Source organism: Mercenaria mercenaria, chromosome 9 (genome assembly GCF_021730395.1).
Source record: "Mercenaria mercenaria strain notata chromosome 9, MADL_Memer_1, whole genome shotgun sequence".
In the NCBI taxonomy this organism is placed as follows: Eukaryota; Metazoa; Mollusca; class Bivalvia; order Venerida; family Veneridae; genus Mercenaria; species Mercenaria mercenaria.
In genome coordinates this window covers 28,204,928-28,224,429 of record NC_069369.1, presented here as the reverse complement: position 1 = coordinate 28,224,429, position 19,502 = coordinate 28,204,928, and the positions used below count along the sequence as shown (strand labels likewise).

The 19,502-nt window shown below is 36.4% G+C and overlaps 1 protein-coding gene across 2 annotated transcripts in view; it reads right to left on the bottom strand.

The window, feature by feature from the left end:
* The window catches only part of LOC123546794 (pyridine nucleotide-disulfide oxidoreductase domain-containing protein 2-like), a 61,755-nt gene extending 44,781 nt beyond the window's left edge, over nt 1-16,974 (bottom strand). The window contains exons 1-5 of one of the 2 annotated variants that reach the window (XM_053551104.1): nt 16,858-16,974; nt 12,914-13,097; nt 10,333-10,352; nt 1,887-1,980; nt 198-271 (exon numbers count right to left, since the gene is read on the bottom strand). In XM_053551104.1, the coding sequence (XP_053407079.1) occupies nt 198-271; nt 1,887-1,980; nt 10,333-10,352; nt 12,914-13,049 (324 nt within the window). In that variant the 5' untranslated portion in view covers nt 13,050-13,097; nt 16,858-16,974. Of the gene's footprint in view, nt 1-197; nt 272-832; nt 1,029-1,108; nt 1,981-10,332; nt 10,353-12,913; nt 13,098-16,857 lie in introns of those variants that run through there. The other variant, XM_053551105.1, reaches the window with a different exon arrangement.
* Between the last annotated feature and the right edge of the window lie 2,528 nt (nt 16,975-19,502).

Sequence of the window (19,502 nt, the reverse complement as noted above, 5' to 3'; positions counted from 1 at the left end):
TCCATTTCAAGACTAGTACATTTTGTAAACCAATTCTAGAAAAAAAATGATATACTGTGAAATAATTAATATTTGTTGGGACCTAATTTTTTCATTCACTTTTTTGCTCAAAAATTGAAGCTCACAAATTTATATTCCCACACTATTTCATTCTCATGAAAATAATTGAAAGGTTTCACACAGTCAGTCACACTTACCTTTAATTCAAGATCTTTGTAAACCTGTGGCCGTAACAAACTTAAAACATACGAAGCTCTTGAAAATTTGTATCCTGAAACATAGTAAAATTAAAAGTTTATGGTGTATATCACAAGCCTTACTTAAAATAAATTACTCAGTAACACAAACTCTCACCAATCACATACCTTACTTAAAATATTTTACTAACAAAAGCTCTGCCAATCACATACCTTACCAACACACCAACTGCCAATCACATGCCTTACTTGGAGTTACAGCAGCCCCACAAATCATGTTCTTTACCTAGAATGATTTCTTCAGTAACAGCAGCACAACAAATCACATAACTTACTTTGAATTATGTCCTTAGTAACACTGACTCTACAGATCATATACCTTATCCATTACAATTTTCTCAGCAACACCAGCTCTTCCAATCGTATGCCTTACCTGGAATCATTTCTTCAGAAACAGCAACTTCACAAACTGAAATTGTTTAATAGGTAACTTTGCCTCTATCAATCACATGCCTTACCTTAAATTTTTTAATAGATAATTTTGCCTCCACCAGTAACAGCAGCTCCACCAATCCCATGCCTTACCTGGAACAAATTTCCTCAGTAACAGCAGCTCCACCAATCCCATGCCTTACCTGGAACAATTTCCTCAGTAACAGCAGCTCCACCAATCCCATGCCTTACCTGGAACCATTTCCTCAGTAACAGCACCTCCAACAATCCCATGCCTTACCTGGAACAATTTCCTCAGTAACAGCAGCTCTGCCAATCCCATGCCTTACCTGTAACAATTTCCTCAGTAACAGCAGATCCACCAATCCCATGCCTTACCTGGAACATTTCCTCAGTAACAGCGCTCACAATCCATGCTTCGGAACAATTCTCATAACACACTCCCCAATCTGCCTTACCTGGAACAATTTCCTCAGTAACAGCAGCTCCACCAATCCCATGCCTTACCTGGAACAATTTCCTCAGTAACAACAGCTCCACCAATCCCATGCCTTACCTGGAATAATTTCCTCAGTAACAGCAGCTCCACCAATCCCATGCCTTACCTGGAACAATTTCCTCAGTTACAGCAGCTCCACCGATCACATGCCTTACCTGGAACAATTTCCTCAGTAACAGCAGATCTATCAATCACATGCCTTACCTTATTTCCTCAGTAACAGCAGCTCTGCCAATCCCATGCCTTACCTGGAACAATTTCCTCAGTAACAGCAGCTCCACCAATCACATGCCTTACCTGGAACAATTTCCTCAGTAACAGCAGCTCCACCAATCACATGCCTTACCTGGAACAATTTCCTCAGTAACAGCAGCTCCGCCAATTTCATGCCTTACCTGGAATAATTTCCTCAGTAACAGCAGCTCCGCCAATCACATGCCTTACCTGGAACAATTTCCTCAGTAACAGCAGCTCCGCCAATCGCATGCCTTACCTGGAACAATTTCCTCAGTAACAGCAGCTCAGCCAATCCCATGCCTTACCTGGAATAATTTCCTCAGTAATAGCAGCTCCGCCAATCACATGCCTTACCTGGAACAATTTCCTCAGTAACAGCAGCTCTGCCAATCCAGGCCTTACCTGTAACAAATTCCTCAGTAACAGCAGCTCCACCAATCACATGCCTTACCTGGAACAATTTCCTCAGTAACAGCAGCTCCACCAATCACATGCCTTACCTGGAACAATTTCCTCAGTAACAGCAGCTCCACCAATCACATGCCTTCTCTCAAGGACACACACATCAAGACCTTGCTTCTGGAGATAAGCTGCCTATTAAATATTGAGTACATTTTTTAGTATAGAATTTAGGTACTTTTAAATAATCAGAAAGGACCAGATTAGAAATGAAACACCTATTATCATCCCAAAGTAAGTTCAGGTTGATAAGCAAATTTATAGCTTTGCATTGAGAAATATGCACCAGTTCTGCAGTAGAGATATTGTGTAACATCAGGAGGGGAATATCAATTCTCATAGAATAAATGTGTAGTTAATAACCTTTTCATAAATGATATACTGGTACATTAATTATTATGTTGTTCTTTACAGTGAGAAAAAAATGAAAATGTAAATGGATTTTTTTAAAATCCGAACATTAAAATTATGTCATAAATGATGTCACACAACATATCAATATGTAAAAATGCTGATGTCTATGGTTCTCATGTAACTTGTTAGAATTTAAGAATGAATAGTATATACTCGCATTAATCTGGTTATAGATATTCTTGTCAATTTAAGCTAAACACTAAATGTGCCTCACCGTGCTTTTCACATACCTTATAATAAACATAACTGATTATTCTGGTAAGTACCCTGCGTTAAGGTGATGGACACATAATGATGATTGGTATTTTCTGTTCAATTCAATGAGGTTTTGCCCCATGTGGTTCTGGGACATTCTATGAATGAAAAGAATTGGAACCACTGCCTTACCCTTGCATGATCGTAAGAGGCGACTAATAGGGCTTAACACTTGGTTTTGCAGTAACTCTGTGATTCCAGCAGGTATGCAAATTTTGATTCCATACCTCATGTTTTTATTTCGATGTAAATGAGATGTGGAACCAAAATTTGTAGTCCTGTTTGGCGCCATATAACCTATACTGTGTTGGTGCGCCAAATAAACCCAAATAAATAAATCAATCAGTGAGGTTTTCAAAGTATATGTGATTTTAGCATTTTCTGGCTGTCAAAGAAACCATTACTTGTTTGAGCTACATTTATGGCTGAAGAATGCCAAAATAACAGACTGGAATAATGGAACAGCACAGAAATTGAGTAGAGCCATTAAAGGTCCACTAATAGTCTACCGTATAGCGGGTTATTTCTACGGGGGAAATATTTCTGTGTTTCTGCGGTCTCTCGGTAGAATCGCAAAAATATTTCCAGCAGAATATTCATCCAGCAAAAATTTAAAACGCAAAAAATCTGCATTATTTTCACCAACGTTGTTTCACACTATGTTTCCCCAGGTAATCCTAAGTTCACAATGGCATGGTCTAATTATTGGAAATTACCGTCGCCATCTGACAATTACCAATATTGGTATAATTAGGTGTGATGGTCAATCAAAGTCCTAACTGTTAATCCCTCAGAAAACATTTTTCTTCTGTGAATGAAATAAACTGAGTGAATTTCACTTGTGTTATTAATCCCTTGTGAAGATCCTCCGAACTTTACTAAAAAGTAACCTTTATATAAGTGTAACCGTTATGCCAATATACCGTAGTTTGAAGTTGTTGTTTGTGCAATTGTTGTTAGACTTATATTTTTTCAATTCACATGACTTGTTATTATATCCTACAATGTATTCCTTAAATGCAAAGTTATTTTACAACAGTTACCAGTAATTTAGTTTATTGTCTTCATACGCTATCATTCTCACAACGCCCGAATATGCGAGGAATTACCTCCTCTTTGGCATAAAAACGCAGAAATTTCTCTTCCTTTTATGTGAAAACGCAGAAATTAAACAAGCAGAAATTTGTTTCTCAATTTTTAGGGCCAAAACGCAGAATATTTTGACCTCAGAAATAACCTGCTATACGGTATGTACCTTAAAATTACCAATTATACTGTATATTCCCTCATCAATGCCTTCCCTTTATTAAATGATGCCTGTCAATATTCATGGAAAGTAAAATTATCTTAACACACATTTTAAAAAAAAAACCTGTTAAATCCAGCAAGTTTTAAGTAACTTATTAATAATGCACAAATTCAGACAAAAACTGCTGTCAATAGGTGCATGATCAAAGTCTATGAGAAGAAATATATACCAGTATATATATAACATAATTCTAGAAAAGCAACAATTACATATAACATTCTATTAACTTAATCTGAGGTAGCATATATGAACCTTTTATAAAATGGAGGAAAAAAAGGTAAAAAGTAGTTTTTATGCTGCCAATTATTTCAAAATCTTATGCCACCGGAGAGTTAATATGGATTATATGGTAGATCTTTAGGTATAACAAATAGTATTGAAAGTTACTGTGGGTACTTAAATGGGTATGCTGTTTATGTAAAGATTAATATTTATGCTTTTCTGTGAAATTATTTTAAATTCTGGGCAAAGCAAGAATATCGTTATAATGTATTGGGAGAAGTGACAATACTTTCTGGCGGCCATGTTTTTTGATAAATCAGAATAATCTGATTATTCTTTGAAGAGATTCACTAAACTTTTAAGGAACTTTTCATTTATAAAATTGAGCTGTGCCATGAGAAAACCAACATAGTGGCTTTGCGACCAGCATGGATCCAGACCAGCTTGCGCATCCGTGCAGTCTGGTCAGGATCCATGCTGGTCGCTAACAGTTTCTCTAATTGCAATAGGCTTTGAAAGCGAACAGCATGGATCCTGACCAGACTGCATGGATGCGCAGGCTGGTCTGGATCCATGCTGGTCGCAAAGCCACTATGTTGGTTTTCTCATGGCGCGGCTCATTTTACAATACAACCAGCAATTTAGATTTAGCACAATGCTATTTCAACATTTCTCTATTTTTGGTGGCTGCTGCCACCAGTGTGAAAAAGAATACTCAGTTTGAGAAATCTTGTCAGTTCTTAAGACCGTCCTAACAACACAACCAAAAATAGTTCCAGGCTTTTCATGGAAACAATTATCTACACAACGTGCATAATATGCAATGCTACAATATATGCCTGAATATCATTTTTAGTGTAAATTCGGCGACTAAAATCAATACAAACTGAAGTCAACCTTTTAATTAAAACAACCACGTGTATGAATACAAATATGCAAATTTATGGTCACGTGAATAAACGATGACCTCATGTCATGTGAACTGGAGCGATGATATTGATTAGCTCCCTAGAGTTCACGTAGCTTATAATGTAGAAAAGGTAGAAACCTAGCCTGGGAATCTAGACTGAAAATTCAAACATGTTTCCTAACCGCAGTGTCATATGTATAACTCCCGAAATATAAGGCTGTATTTAATAAAGATCGATGACTTCTGCTAGCAATAATCCACGGCTAAAAATAGAAACGGAATTTCAACGGAAAAGTTTCCGAACAATTCCGGTCCATAGACAATACCAGTTTGTACCTCCCATAGGTTTTCCAGCAAGTTGTAACAATTTTCAAATATGTCAGAATAAACTTAAATGTTCGTCATAGCTATCAACTTGTAAGATATATTAATGCAACCCTAGTGATCTAAGAATGTCAACTTAGTCTTGTTTTCGTTTCAAACACGCGAAATATGACCAAATGTTAATTAGGCTATTTATAGAAAATCGATAATCAGCAGTGATATGGATTTCCCCAGGCGTTGATACTGCCAATTAACGATGATATTAATACTAGCCTTTTTGAAACAGCAGTCTATAGCAAGTCGTCGGGTAACAGATTTGACCACCTTAAAAATTTAATTGTTTTAAGACAGATTCTGTCCACTTCAGCTAAATTCATTTGAGTCGCACCATGAGAAAACCAACATAGTGCATTTGTGACCAGCATGGACCCAGATCAAGCTGAGGATCCTCACAGTCTGGTCAGGATAATGCTGTTCGCTAATGGTTTCTCAAGTTACAATAGGCTTTGAAAGCTAACAGCATGGATCCTGACCAGACTACTTGGATACACAAGCTGGTCTTGATCCATGCTGTTCGCAAACGCACTATGTTGGTTTTCTTATGGTGCGGTTCAATATATCTGATTTGATACAGATATATGTATAAAAATTAAAACGGCTTCGTTTCGCCAGTTACATATTTTTCGATTTTTTCTCGGTCTGACTAAAGTTGTAAGTTTGTCTGACTTAATGTCCAGCATTTTTGCGAAGCCTGCTGTTATGTAGAGCGGATTTTTTAGTGTAACGGATAGAGTGATAATTGATGCACCTCTAAAACACACTGGTTGCAGAACTGACATTCTGAGGTGCATTTGTGGTGTATGTTTGTGTTGTTTTCATTCACAAAAATCTCACAGGTATCTGATAAGGACCAAATCAGTGTGTACATAATTCATGACAGGCACTGTCCAAAAGCTTTAGAAAGAAATCTTAAAAGCTGAATGATCTGGAGAAAAAGCTTATATTATTTATTTATAGTAAAACATCGTCGATGTAATTTATGTTGTAGTTTTCGTCACAAATAATAAAAAAGGATCAAAACCATTCGTTAAAGACTGAATCAGTGTGTATATAAACAACGACTGGCGGTGAAAAAGGATTAATTTTATAACCAAGGCCATTTTGAAAAAAGAGTTCTTCCGGTTTATATTAACAATTCCTCAGATGTCACTTTCTTAAGAATATTTTACACATTGATTAGCAGCCACCATCAGCGCTTTGAGCGCTTTGATTTACTCTGTAATCATGTAATTAACAAAACTTTTTAAGGGTAACACAAGAAACTCTCAAGTGAACCTTTTTCAAATTCAGGCAACTTAGCATTAGTAATTTTCTGGCAAGAAATTTTCAAAGAGAAAAGTAACCTTGACCTCTGCTGCCCGTGTTTTTGAGAAAAACAAAATAAGCAGAACAATTATGTTAGAGGGTGACCCTTTAAAAATCTTGTTGTTAGAAACTGCCGACTTGATTCAACAATAACTTTACAGAAATGAACCTCCACCCCGCCCCCTGCCCCCCAACCTCTGAGTAATTTGTGCGCAGATGGACTTTAACACTGTATAAAGCTATCAGTAAAGTTTTAGTTTTTTATTGTAAATGAACATGCTATTAAACCATCATGCTTTCAAAAACAGTGAAAGAATTATTTTTCATTTAATTAAACATAAATATCTGCAAACAATTATAAATGGTTATGGCTATGTTGGCTGTGCTCAGTGAATCCAAACAGTCTAATCTTATCTTTTTGGTACAGAAAAATTGAAGTGTAATTTATAAGCACTGGGGTATTTAGACAAACTGACATCTGTAAGGTTGTTGTTTTTTTTGTCAAACCTACGTGCCATGCATTGAACAGTTATATATATAAATTACTAATTTGTAACAAATTGATCTGGCAGAAAAATGTTAACCTTTATCCTGCTCAATTTCTAAAATGGACTGGTCTGTCACTCAATTTGGGCAGTACCACTTCTTATTCAAAGGGGTGTCCACTGAAAATTTACTTACTGAATAACAAACAGTGTAGAACATAGCCTGCATGAATGTGCAGGCTGATCTTGGTCTGCACTGGTCGCAAAGGCAGAATCACTTGCCACCAGCAGGCTAAAGGTTAATAATAATATTAATTTCAGTGTATTTCTGTAAATTCACTATTGTGTAATATGATTGGAATTGTCTTATATCTAAAGAAAAATCAAGGAAAAAAAACTTGTTCAGGAAAATGTGGATTAAACATGCCAAGTGTAACCTTGACCAGGTAGGATAATAACTTAGGAAACTGGGTCTTGCACATCATGACAATTAATTGTCTTATTGGATATGCGTTATTTGAATATTAATCAATATGGAACAAAGCAAAGAGCTATAAAATAAATAGCTCCTAATCTATAAAAGCATATATTAGGGGACAAGTGAATGTGATCTTGTTCACTGGAAGTGACGATCTACACCTCACTTTGCTTTTAAGAACAAAGACAGACTCAATTCATCGAGAATTAGAGCTGCTTTTGAGAAAAGTGAATGTCTCCCACAACTGCCTGAATCATCTTAATTATAAGCAGGTCAGTCTTTATATACTGTTTACTCACTACAATTCAAGGGCCAGAACTCCAAAATGCCTGGATCGATTTGGGTCATTTTCGAACTTGTTCGAGGTCTTATTGTCAAACACATATTGTTCAAAGTTGGTGAAGACTGAATGAGGAATGTTCGACTTAGAATGCGGACAAGAGCAAAAAGGCCGATTTTTTGGTAATTCAAGGGCCGTAACTCCAAAATGCCTGAACCGATTTGGCCAGTTATCGAACCTGGCTGAGGTCTTATGGCCAAACACATTTTGTTTAAGTTTGGTGAAGATCGAATGAGAAATGTTCGACTTAGAGTGCAGACAAGAGTAACAAGGTCGATTTTTGGTAATTCAAGGGCTGTAACTCCAATATGCCTAGACCGATTTGGCTAGTTATCAAACTTGGCCGAGATCTTATAGTCAAACACATTTTGTTCAAGTTTGGTTAAGATCAGATGAGAAATGTTTGACTTAGAGTGCTGACAAGCTTTGTGACAGACAGAAACACACATAATTTAACCAGTGTGACATCTTCTGGTGTTAAGATTATATGCGTCATACTCTTACATCTGTTTAATGTTGTTTTGGTTGTCTTTAATAACTTTGAATACCTCAATACTTGTCCTAGATATGAATAAACCCATTTTATTCGTTGTGTAAATGTGAAAACTTTTTACCAAATGACATTAAATATGTAATCTTTATGGCTGTTTTTAAAGGTATTAGTATTTTCTATTTGGGAATGAAAGCAATTTTGAGAATGAAAATCTGAGTAATCACTGACAGGCCTTAACAGGTAGGGCCTAGTTAAAATGTTTTGAGACAGTAAACACTTCAAGAAGACAATGCTTGTTAATGTGACAATATGAGACTACTGTGAAATCATTTAATTATCGACGGCACGAAATTTCGTGGTTTTGATCAAAACGGTAATTTCGTTTGGATATGAATTCGTGGATTTCAACTTCTGAGCATAAAATGAATGGGAATTTTATTTGTTCATTGGGATTAAATTTCATGGATTGACTCAACAATGAAATCCATGAAAATTAGTCCCCCATGAATATTAATGATTTCACAGTATACTAGACTTAATACTCCTCTGTTCCTGTGTATTATATTTCTTCTTAGGACATTTAAGTTACAGAGCAAACAAGAATGATAACAGATGGATGATCAAGACAAAACCTTGTACCCCGGACTAATAATATCGTATAACAAAAAGAACTTGTCTGAGTAATACTAAATGAATTACAGTGTTAAGAACTAGCCCCTCACATAATTATGTTCAAGAAGGTTAGCCCTTCACATAATTATGTTCAAGAAGGTCTCCAAATTTAGTATGCGATAGAAGACCATAAAAAATATCTCCAACCTTGAAGCAGCTTACAATTTTAGTAATTTTTTCATTACGATACTTACAGCTCAATAGCAAACAAAGCTGAAAGTGTGGTAGTGACAATGTATTAGATATTTACTCAAATGTTTAGTTAACAAACATGATTGCCTTAATGGAACAGAATGATGTTCCCTGGCAGCACTTTATATACAGAGCTTATCATCATGCAGTAAATGATGTATTACTTTTAGAAACTTATATAAACTAGGAATTAATGCTGAAAGAATCTGTGATAGAGATTCCTGAGCTGTGCAATTCCTTTAATTGTGGTTTATACTGACTAAACGTTCCAATGAAATCTCTTTAGTCAGTCTACTTTTGAATATTTACCCCAGACATTAGCCTTAATCATGCTTACAAATAAATGTATTCAAAAAGTGAAATGAAGGTCTATATAATTTTGAGCTAACTTGAAGAAGTATGACTTCCTTTCAAGTTTCTTTCAGCTCCCTTCAACTATTGCAAAGTTATTGCCAAAAAAAAAATGCAAAATTTGTTGAAAATGGGAGAAAATTAAAGATACATGACTGTATATTATTTTCTTTCTTTGAAAGTTTCAGTGCTTCTAGGAGTTTTGCTTCAGACAAGGGAAGTGTGAAGGTCAGACCAAAGGATATATGAGCCGCGCCATGAGAAAACCAACATAGTGTGTTTGCGACCAGCATGGATCCAGATCAGCCTGCGCATCTGCGCAGTCTGGTCAGGATCCATGCTGTTCGCTTTCAAAGCCAACTGCAATTAGAGAACCTGTCAGCAAACAGCATGGATCCTGAACAGACTGCGCGGATGTGCAGACTGGTCTGGATCCATTTTGGTTGCAAACGCACTATGTTGGTTTTCTCATGGGGTGGCTCATATAATGGACTGACAAAATAACAACTACATGCTTGAATCATTTAGGGAGCATAACAAAGACTCATGCTAGTCATCATGCATGAACTCGTGCATGAACTCGTGCTGATTGCTGTGTAAGAATGCTAGGACTACAGAGGTAATCTAAGGTTACATTCAAGAAAAAGGATTCTGATGAGGATATAAAACATACATACAGACACCAAACCATTATGTCCTGAAATACATACACCAGTGCAAAATTTTAGTCAGGACCAAACTGCATGCAGAAACAAGAGACTACTTGCATTGCCCCCCATACTGCTTCATTTGAATGGAAATCGTAACTGGTATGTAATATCTGGGCAACCGTTGTTTGGTCGAACTTTTTATAAACTATTAACTTACATAAAACTTATCAAGTACTGGTCAAATTTTATTTATATTGCTTGTGATAAATCTTAAACCAAAGAAAAAACCTACAAAATTTAATACAATATCTCAGTTGCATCTAAGTAAGGGTATACATATTGCTAGTGTCACATGTCCCTAAGTAGTCTGTAGAACATTTTTGAGGGGCCAGGGTGGCACGCGGTCATTCGAAAAAGTATGACTAAGTAAAGGACAGGATAAAACTCTACTGTGTCCAATCAGCCTAAGTATGGATTAAGGCTTCATAATAAGCAGTACTTCAACTAAGGAATAAGGCTTAAGCAGTGCCAATTACTTGTTCTGCAATGTATTGCTCAAACATGTCACATCAGTTTGTACCTCTGAGACAGGTTTCCAAGAGGGGGCAGAAGAAACAAGCAAGGAAACAAGCCAGGAAGAGTTATGGTTCTTATACAGTGCACTTCCTTCATTGTATGCAGGTTGAATAAATTACCGTAAGTATTTCATATAAAAAATCAATAAAGGGAGATAACTGACAAAATAAGTCTGTTAGAGTCATGGTTCTTGTACACTGCACCTCCTCAAAATGTCCTCTATAATTGTGTCCAATTTGCATACATTCCCTAAAGTAGGCCCTGATCAAGAACAAGTCAATAATGGGAGATAACTCAAAAAGGAAGCATGGAAGAGTTATGGTTCTTGCACAGGACAGATCATCAAGTCATGTTGATCATTTGTGCCATGTTTTTTTTAATGCATCCATGCATGAGAAAGTTACAGATTAGACAGGAAATCTGGACTGACATTGAATCAATAAAGGGAGATAATTAAACAAGAGGGTCATGATGACCCTATATGGCTGAACTGTTAAACTTGGCCTTAGAATCATGTCAAGATAAACATTCATGAAGATAGGATCATAAATGTGGCGTCAAGAGTGTTTACAAGCTTTTACTTTGATTTGAGTAGTGACCTAGTTTTTGACCCCACATGACCCAGTTTTGAACTTTGTCTAGGAACCATCAAGATAAGCATTCTTACCAAGTTTCATGAAGACAGAGTCATAAATGTGGCTTCTAGGGTGTCAACAAGCTTTTCCTTTGATTTGACCTGGAGACCTAGTTTTTGACCCCATATGACCCAGTTGTGAAAATGGCCTAGAGATCATTCCGTGCAAGTTTGTATCAAATCAAAACATAAATGAAACCTCTATATGGCTTTCAGGGACAGTAACTCTAGAACCCATGAAGGAATCTAGCAAGTTTTCAAAAGGAACCAAGATCTTATTGTGACTTAAATTGTGTGTAATCGTGGTTAAAATCAAAAGTAAAATGTCACTTCTATCGTGTTCACAAGGTAAAAATTAACAAATTTTGGCTCTTTCAGGGGTCAGTTAGAGTTTGTAACTTCAGAACATACGATTGGATCTGATGAATACATCACTGGATCCAAGATCTATCATTGTTAAAGTTATCTTACAAGTTTGTATCATATCAAACCATAAATGAAGTCTCTATAGTACCTGCTGCAAAATCCAAAATAGCAAATTTTGGCCCTTTAAGGGGCTGTAACTTTGAAAGCCCCTCCCAGCAGACAGCTGGCCATAATATTTAACTTAGACAGGAAAAGCTAAAGTAAAGAAAAATATATACCAGAGCATACTGAAAAACTAGGTTGAGATAGGGAAACAATATTGCTTAGTGCATGCATGCTGCCAAACAGAAGGTGGACATGACTGTGTTTTAATATCATTAAAACACAGTGAGAAAGAAAACATCCTTGCAGAATAAATCAAGAATTCGTATATATCTAATAATTATTAATTGTTCTGTGTGAGAAATATTCAATTCAGACAATGTGTCAATTTAGTGTACTGTAACACCATCTTGTTACTTCACTTTGATTCTGAAATGTCTTTAATTATATAAAATAGGAGATCAAATATGCTAGCACTCTTTCTAGTGGCATGTATGATTTGAAATATGTTGACATGACATCAATATCACTGTGTTTTACTGAAAAATTTAATACAGTAGTAGTACAACCTCTCCACAGCGGCTCTCTCTTAAGCAAAAACCTCTCTATAACAACATCATCAAAATTTCCCTAAGCTGAAATATACTATCAAATTTACCTCTCAATAACAACAACCTCTACATAACAGTCAATATTTGTATCTCCCAAAGGGTGTTGCTCTACAGAGGTTGCACTGTATACCCAATTTTGCATATTAGAGTTATGATGTAATTGTTCTCTTGCACAAACATAACTAATAAACAGCCAATTTTAAACAAAATATACTAATTTAAAAATAAAATATCTCAAATCCTGCTTCACCAAACATCAAACCAAACAGCTTGTACCATTTACTGTAATTACAATCACAATAAAATCATACTGACTTACCTGCGCCTATAACCACTGCATCGTATGATGATTTCAGCTCCTTTTTATCTGACCCCACAGTATGACTATACAGTCGACATAACTCACACGGTCTTCTAAGCTGAGCATATGATCTACCCAACTTGAACAGCGTCATTTTTTCTGATCGCCAAACTTAGCTTCAGTTGTATACAACACCATGTAACTGTAATGGAATTGTGAAATTCAAATTTCATTTTACTCAGCTATCCTTAAAGAATAAATTTGTATACTGTGCTACAGCTGACCCAAAACAAAACATCTTTTTACCTCTGCAAGCAACAGGTTTTATTTCCTGTACAAAAGACATTTTTTACACATACTTTCCCATTTAATACGTTCTTTCAGTCATAATCACTGAAGTCCATTGCAGTAATGGGTTAACTTCTGAAATAATTCTTATTTAACTCTTACCATGCTGGACACAATTGATTCTGCCTTTGCGACCAGTGTAGATTATGACCAGCCTGCACATCCATGCAGTCTGAACATAATCTGTACTGTTCGCTATTCAGCCAGTATCTTTTTGGTAAGCACCCCTTTTCACAGTTAATGGTACTGTCCAAACTGAAAAATGGATGAGTTCATTATAGAAATTTAGCAGGGTAAGGGTTAATGTTCTATTTCCTCATTAATTAGCCTTATGTGAGGTAATTTTGCTCTGTCTTTTCAATTATGGTAGCTCTTGACTATAAAAAGCCTACTGCAGCATGCCTACCAACCTCTAAAATTCTCACTTGGAACACAGCAAACACTAGACTTGTGTCCACAGGATACTGGTGCCCTCCTCCTGTCATTGGGTTTCATGACAAATATTCTTTAAAATATACAACACCAACTTTTAAGCATGAAAGTCTATTTTTTCATGAAGTCAAGGACAATGTAGATCTAGAGCATGGCAGTGTGAAATCCCAAACAGAACATCAGGTGCACAACATTACATGTGCCACACCACGAGAAAACCAACATAGTGCATTTGCAACCAGCATGGATCCAGACCAGCCTGCGCATTTGTGCAGTCTGTTCAGGATCAATGCTGTTCGCTAATGGTTTCTCTAATTGCAATAGGCTTTAAATTGAAAGCGAAAAGCATGGATCCTGACCAGACTGAGTGGATGCGCAGGCTGGTCGCTAGTCTGGCTACCGACTAGATAATCTTTTTTTTTTTAGAAAAAAATATTTCTTTCATATATTCTGACTTCATCAGTCTTGGCTCTGATTATCTTATGTTTTGAGAAGAAAAGGGACATAATTATACAAAATTTGAATAGTCTCAAGAGTTCTCTCCTATGAACAAAACACAAGGTCTGAACAGACTAGCTGGTCTATGTTGGTTTTCTCATGGTGTGGCTCAATTATGCTTTTTGACATTCTTTAATGTTTTACGACTCAAAAACAGTCTAAAATTTTTAAGATGCAGGTAACAGAAACAACATGCATCTTATGCATATTTTGACTAAGTCAAGAGCCATAACTCTGGTATGGCTGAGTGATGTAAAATAATCAGTTAGGTTAGACAGTACACCAGCTACACACCTGTCAAGTTGATATATTGTCGATGCATTTATGTAATTGTTTATTATACCAAACCCACACGTTTTATACGTCAAATTGTCAGACAGTACATATGTATAATTTACAGAACGAATATATAATGATGTCTAAGAGATCTCGAGACAGAAGGGTCTTGGAGAGAAGGGTCTAGAGAGACCAGGCGAGACCTAGTAATGGGTCTCGCGGATATAAGTTAGGCTTTAGATATGACATTTGTTAAGGCTTAAGAAGTTACGAAATAAATTATGAAAGTATGTACGAAATATTCCATTGTGCAAATAAACATCAAAAATGTACAGACTCATTTCATGTCGTGTCGTGTTTGTGTACGCTACAGTGAAATCTCAGACAGAACACCAGGTGCTCAACTTTATATACACTAGGTTAACAACCTCACAAGCTGAATGACGATCCTGTGAGGCTTGACGACTCTTATGGTCAATTACTTATTGAGATATGCACAATATCAATCCGGACGGATGGACAGACAGACGGACAAGGGTTACTCTATGTGCCACCCCACTCCACCCAAAAAATTTTGGGGGCACAAAAAAATTAAAGGGCAGCCCCATAAAACATGTAATTATAAGGATACAATGAGATGTCAGTTATGGAAGTACTCAAAACATAGTTTTTAAGTTGTGACTCACATTCTAACACTAGAAACTTATAAATTAGGTATGTCATGTGGTGTTAAAAGTCCAGTTTGAAAGAAAGGCAGAAAAGAAAGAAATCAATGTATATTGTAATTGCTTTTCATTCCTCAGTAATTAACAATATATCCTGTGGATCTGTTTTATTTATTTCATGAAGTTAACATTTAATCTTGACTATGTTTTAGCACTGAAAGTTTCTATGATGGACAGAAAAAATCATGCAATAAGGACATCTCTTGATACGTTTGCTTTTGCACATTATACAAGTTTAATTGTTCTCGAAGCATGCCAATGAACAAAACAAATTACTTTTTTTCCTACAGATATCAAACCCATATGACAGTGATCTTTTTTAAAAATTATGAATGGGTCCAGTACCAGAAAAATTGTAAAAATTAACCTTGTTTTTCTCAAAAGTGTGAATTCCCGCCACCCCCTCCCATTAATTGTGAATTTTTTTAATATGTTGTGGATCAAAATATCATGATTGCTTATCATTCAGACACTTGATCACGAAATATTTCGTCCTCAATTGTTTCAGTACACTTTCCATTCGCCTCGGCCCGATATTCGATGTTTAACACAGTTATCTTCAATGGGGTGTACGAAACAACTGCAGAACAAAACCATTTAAACGATTTGTACCTAAATGCAGTATGAACTAGAAAATGCTTTTGTAAAAAAGCGCATGTCTCCCCCAATGCAAAGTCCTATAGGCAAGAAGTCAATAGGGGTCAGGAGCGAAAGTCGAAGAGACACTGATGGTTGGCTGCAATAGGGATCATCTACTTGGCATGTCCAGTCATCCCGCTAAATTTCAACACTCTTGGCCTAGTGGTTCTCAAGTCACTGTTCAGGCTCCTGTGACCTTGACCTTTGATCAAGAGACCTCAAAATAAATAGGGGTCATCTACTCTGCATGTCCAATCATCCTATTAAGTTTCAACATTGTAGGTCAAGTGGTTCTCAAGTTATTTCCAAAAAATGATTTTACATGAACAGGCCACTGTGACCTTGACCTTTGACGGAGTGACCCCAAAATCAATAGAGGTCATCTACTCTTCATGACCAATCATCCTATGAAGTTTCAACATTCTGGGTCAAGTGGTTCTCTAGTTATTGATCGGAAATGGTTTTCAATGTTCAGGCCCCTGTGACCTTGACCTTTGACGGAGTGATCCCAAAAACAATAGGGGTCGTCTACTCCAGCAGCCCTACAACCCTATGAAGTTTGAAGGTTCTAGGTCAAATGGTTCTCCAGTTATTGCTCAGAAATGAAGTGTGACGTACGGACGGACGGACGGACGGACAGGGCAAAAACAATATGTCTCCTGGGGGACACATAAATGTCTCCTGGGGGAGACATAATTAACATTTGAGGGTTGATAATATAGGGTGACAAACATAACAAATCTTGATCAATTAGCTGCTTTTCCTCGTAAAAAAGTTTTTCAATGTTTTTTTTTACGTTTTTCTACTATTTTCAGAGATTTTCACACCAACTGTGAATGGGTCAAATAGACCCACCCACTTCTATAAGGGCTATACAAAATCTAGTTTTTATATAGTATATAACCCATAGTGTATAGTATGTTTCAACTTCAAGCAACAAATCTTTTCTCGCGAAAACACATGTCAATTTGAAAAGTAACCACAAAATATTATTTGACAGTGCCGAAACGCAACTTTAATTGGTGCGCCATAGTTTGTACTTACATTCAGTAACACAATCTTAACTTTTCTATACTCTTTTTGAATGTGTTTACTTAACAATAATATTAACCCTTTGCCTGGGAAAGTTCCTTGATCACGTGACACCCACGTGATGTTTACAAACTGAGTGGCTAAAAACCGCTTCTGCCCGGACCACAGGTGGTAGTCTGTTACACCAAAGAAGTATAAAATACATTTTATTTTTTATAGCACTTTGGTTACACTCAGGGGCGTAACTGGGCCTATTTTGAGAATACGCACGATTGCTTGGGGGTTTTCGGGGGCATGCTCCCCCGGGAATTTTTTTTCTTAGAACGTCTCTGATGACGAATTTCAATATAAAAATCATACAATTCATGGTAGCAAATTTGATTTAATACCTATTTCTTCATCTTTAACAGCCGATCTGAACCACATTATTATAAGTGACCAGAGAGGGTCCATCACTAGATCTTACATATCAAGTATGCCCAACTGAATAGCAATGATTTTACGGCACAGTGCTGAAAATCATCAAAATATGCAGAATATTTTTCAGATAAAGACACGAGTTAATTAAATACACGTTTTACACGCTTCAATCGTCAGCATGAAAAAAACACACAATATTCCCCTGATTGACTATAGATGGCTATGGTTGGCGGGCTCGTGTCGTATCAATGATCAGTGCGACATTTTCTATTAACATTGTTATATATTCAAACACGGAAGAGCCAAACGTCGGCTTTTCCTGTTCGCAAATATGCCAATAACATGTTCTGCACTAATTTTTCGCTCTCTATAAATGTTCAGGAGTCCTAACCCGGACAACCGCTTTCTGTACTCATTGTACTGCGCAGATAGGTCTTCACCCTTCTCATAGTGGAAAAGGATCATTCTGCGGTTGCAGTTGAGACTGACATCACTAACAAATGATCAGACATTTTCTGATGCTTGGGTACATATCGGACGCATACTCCAAGCTTTCAGCGAGGTTTCCTCAGTGCATCCGATGCCCACCAAATGCGCCAACAATCACATTCCCTGAGAAAGAGGTCCTCGGAAATCCATTTTGTAGCGATAAGTTATCTACCATTTAATTCATATTTGAAAACAAGGCCAATTTTTTTTTTTTATTAGTTTTACCGATTTATTTGGAAAAAAGTAGGGCAGGAGGAGGTGGGGAAAAGAAGTGTCCTCGACTGTAAAGTATTTTTGTAAGATCTCAAACGCAGCCCTGTTCAACCTGAACTGAAACTACCAACAAGGCAACACTCTCACCAAATGAAATGATGATTATTGAATCAAACAGCAGCCACCTCTCTGTTCACAAGGCAAACGCTGACAGCCAGAGGACAGACAGTAGTTGATCACAAAAGCTTACCTGGTGTACCTGTGCTCAGTTGTTCTCAACGTGTTCAAAATACGCATTTTTATTGTTCTTGTATTTTTATTCAAGAAGGCTTGTAATTGCTCAGCAGTTGGTGCCAAGTGGATACTGGTTCAAATCCGGCTATAGCCCAGGCATTACTTTTATATGTTAAGTGATTAAGGTCACTAATTTTATATTCTTACACAATGTCATACCATCATCTGTGGAACAAGGTTTGAATCCCAATGCTCAACGAACCCCATCTGTGAAACAAGTTCGCAGATAAAAGTTAAAGACAATCGTGATAGCTTTTTTTTTCTCACATTAAAATAATTTTCCTTGATTTTAAATAATAAGATATCAGCAATAAAAATACACTTATCATATAGTTTACAGATTTGATGATTTAAAGATGATACATTAACAATGTACCCCTTATAAATAAAAAAAAACTGGAATAAAACCTTTTTGCAGCAAATATGAAGGAGTCAGGACATTTCTTGTTTTATTATATCCCAATCCATATTCAAAAACTCAGGTTCGAAACCTCATTTGGGGCGTAGAATTCTTCACGTGAGGAAGCCATCCAGCTGGCTTACGGAAGGTCGGTGGTTCTACCCAGGTGCCCGCTCGTGATGAAATAGTGCACGGAGGGGCACCTGGGGTCTTCCTCCACCATTAAAGCTGGAAAGTCGCCATATGACCTAAAATTGTGTCGGTGCGACGTTAAACCCAACAAAATAAAAAAATAAAATCAAAAACTCACCTTTTTTTAAAAATGTATATGATTTGTTCTTAAGCATTAAACATTATTTTCATGTATAATCAGTATGGAACCTGTTTTCTGATATTCCTGCCCTTAAACTGTTATTTGAATTAAAAAAAAAAAGAAAAAAAACTTCACATTTATTAATTTTCTTGAAAAAAGAGGTAAAATAATCACTATTAAGAAAATAAACATAAAAAATAAGTTTACCATCTATGATCACTGTGTGTGCATCATTTTTGGACACTTTGAGTTTTTTTTTAATCTTACTTTTTTTCACTTTCCCAAATTTTAGGGCAGGAGGGTCGGTAAAACTAAAGATAGAAAAATACTGACCTAAAGTATTTTGGAAGACATTAGTTAAATCAAACTCTTTGGGGAGGCACGAGATAACAGTTCTTAGATAAATTCTGCCGCTGATGCTTTACTTGCTAGTTAGGCCTAAAAAAATCTTTGTTTCCGGTAACATGCTAAAAAAATTAGGGTAGGTAGGTTGGTATTTTTTTCTCTTTTTTTTTTTGAACTTTTTTT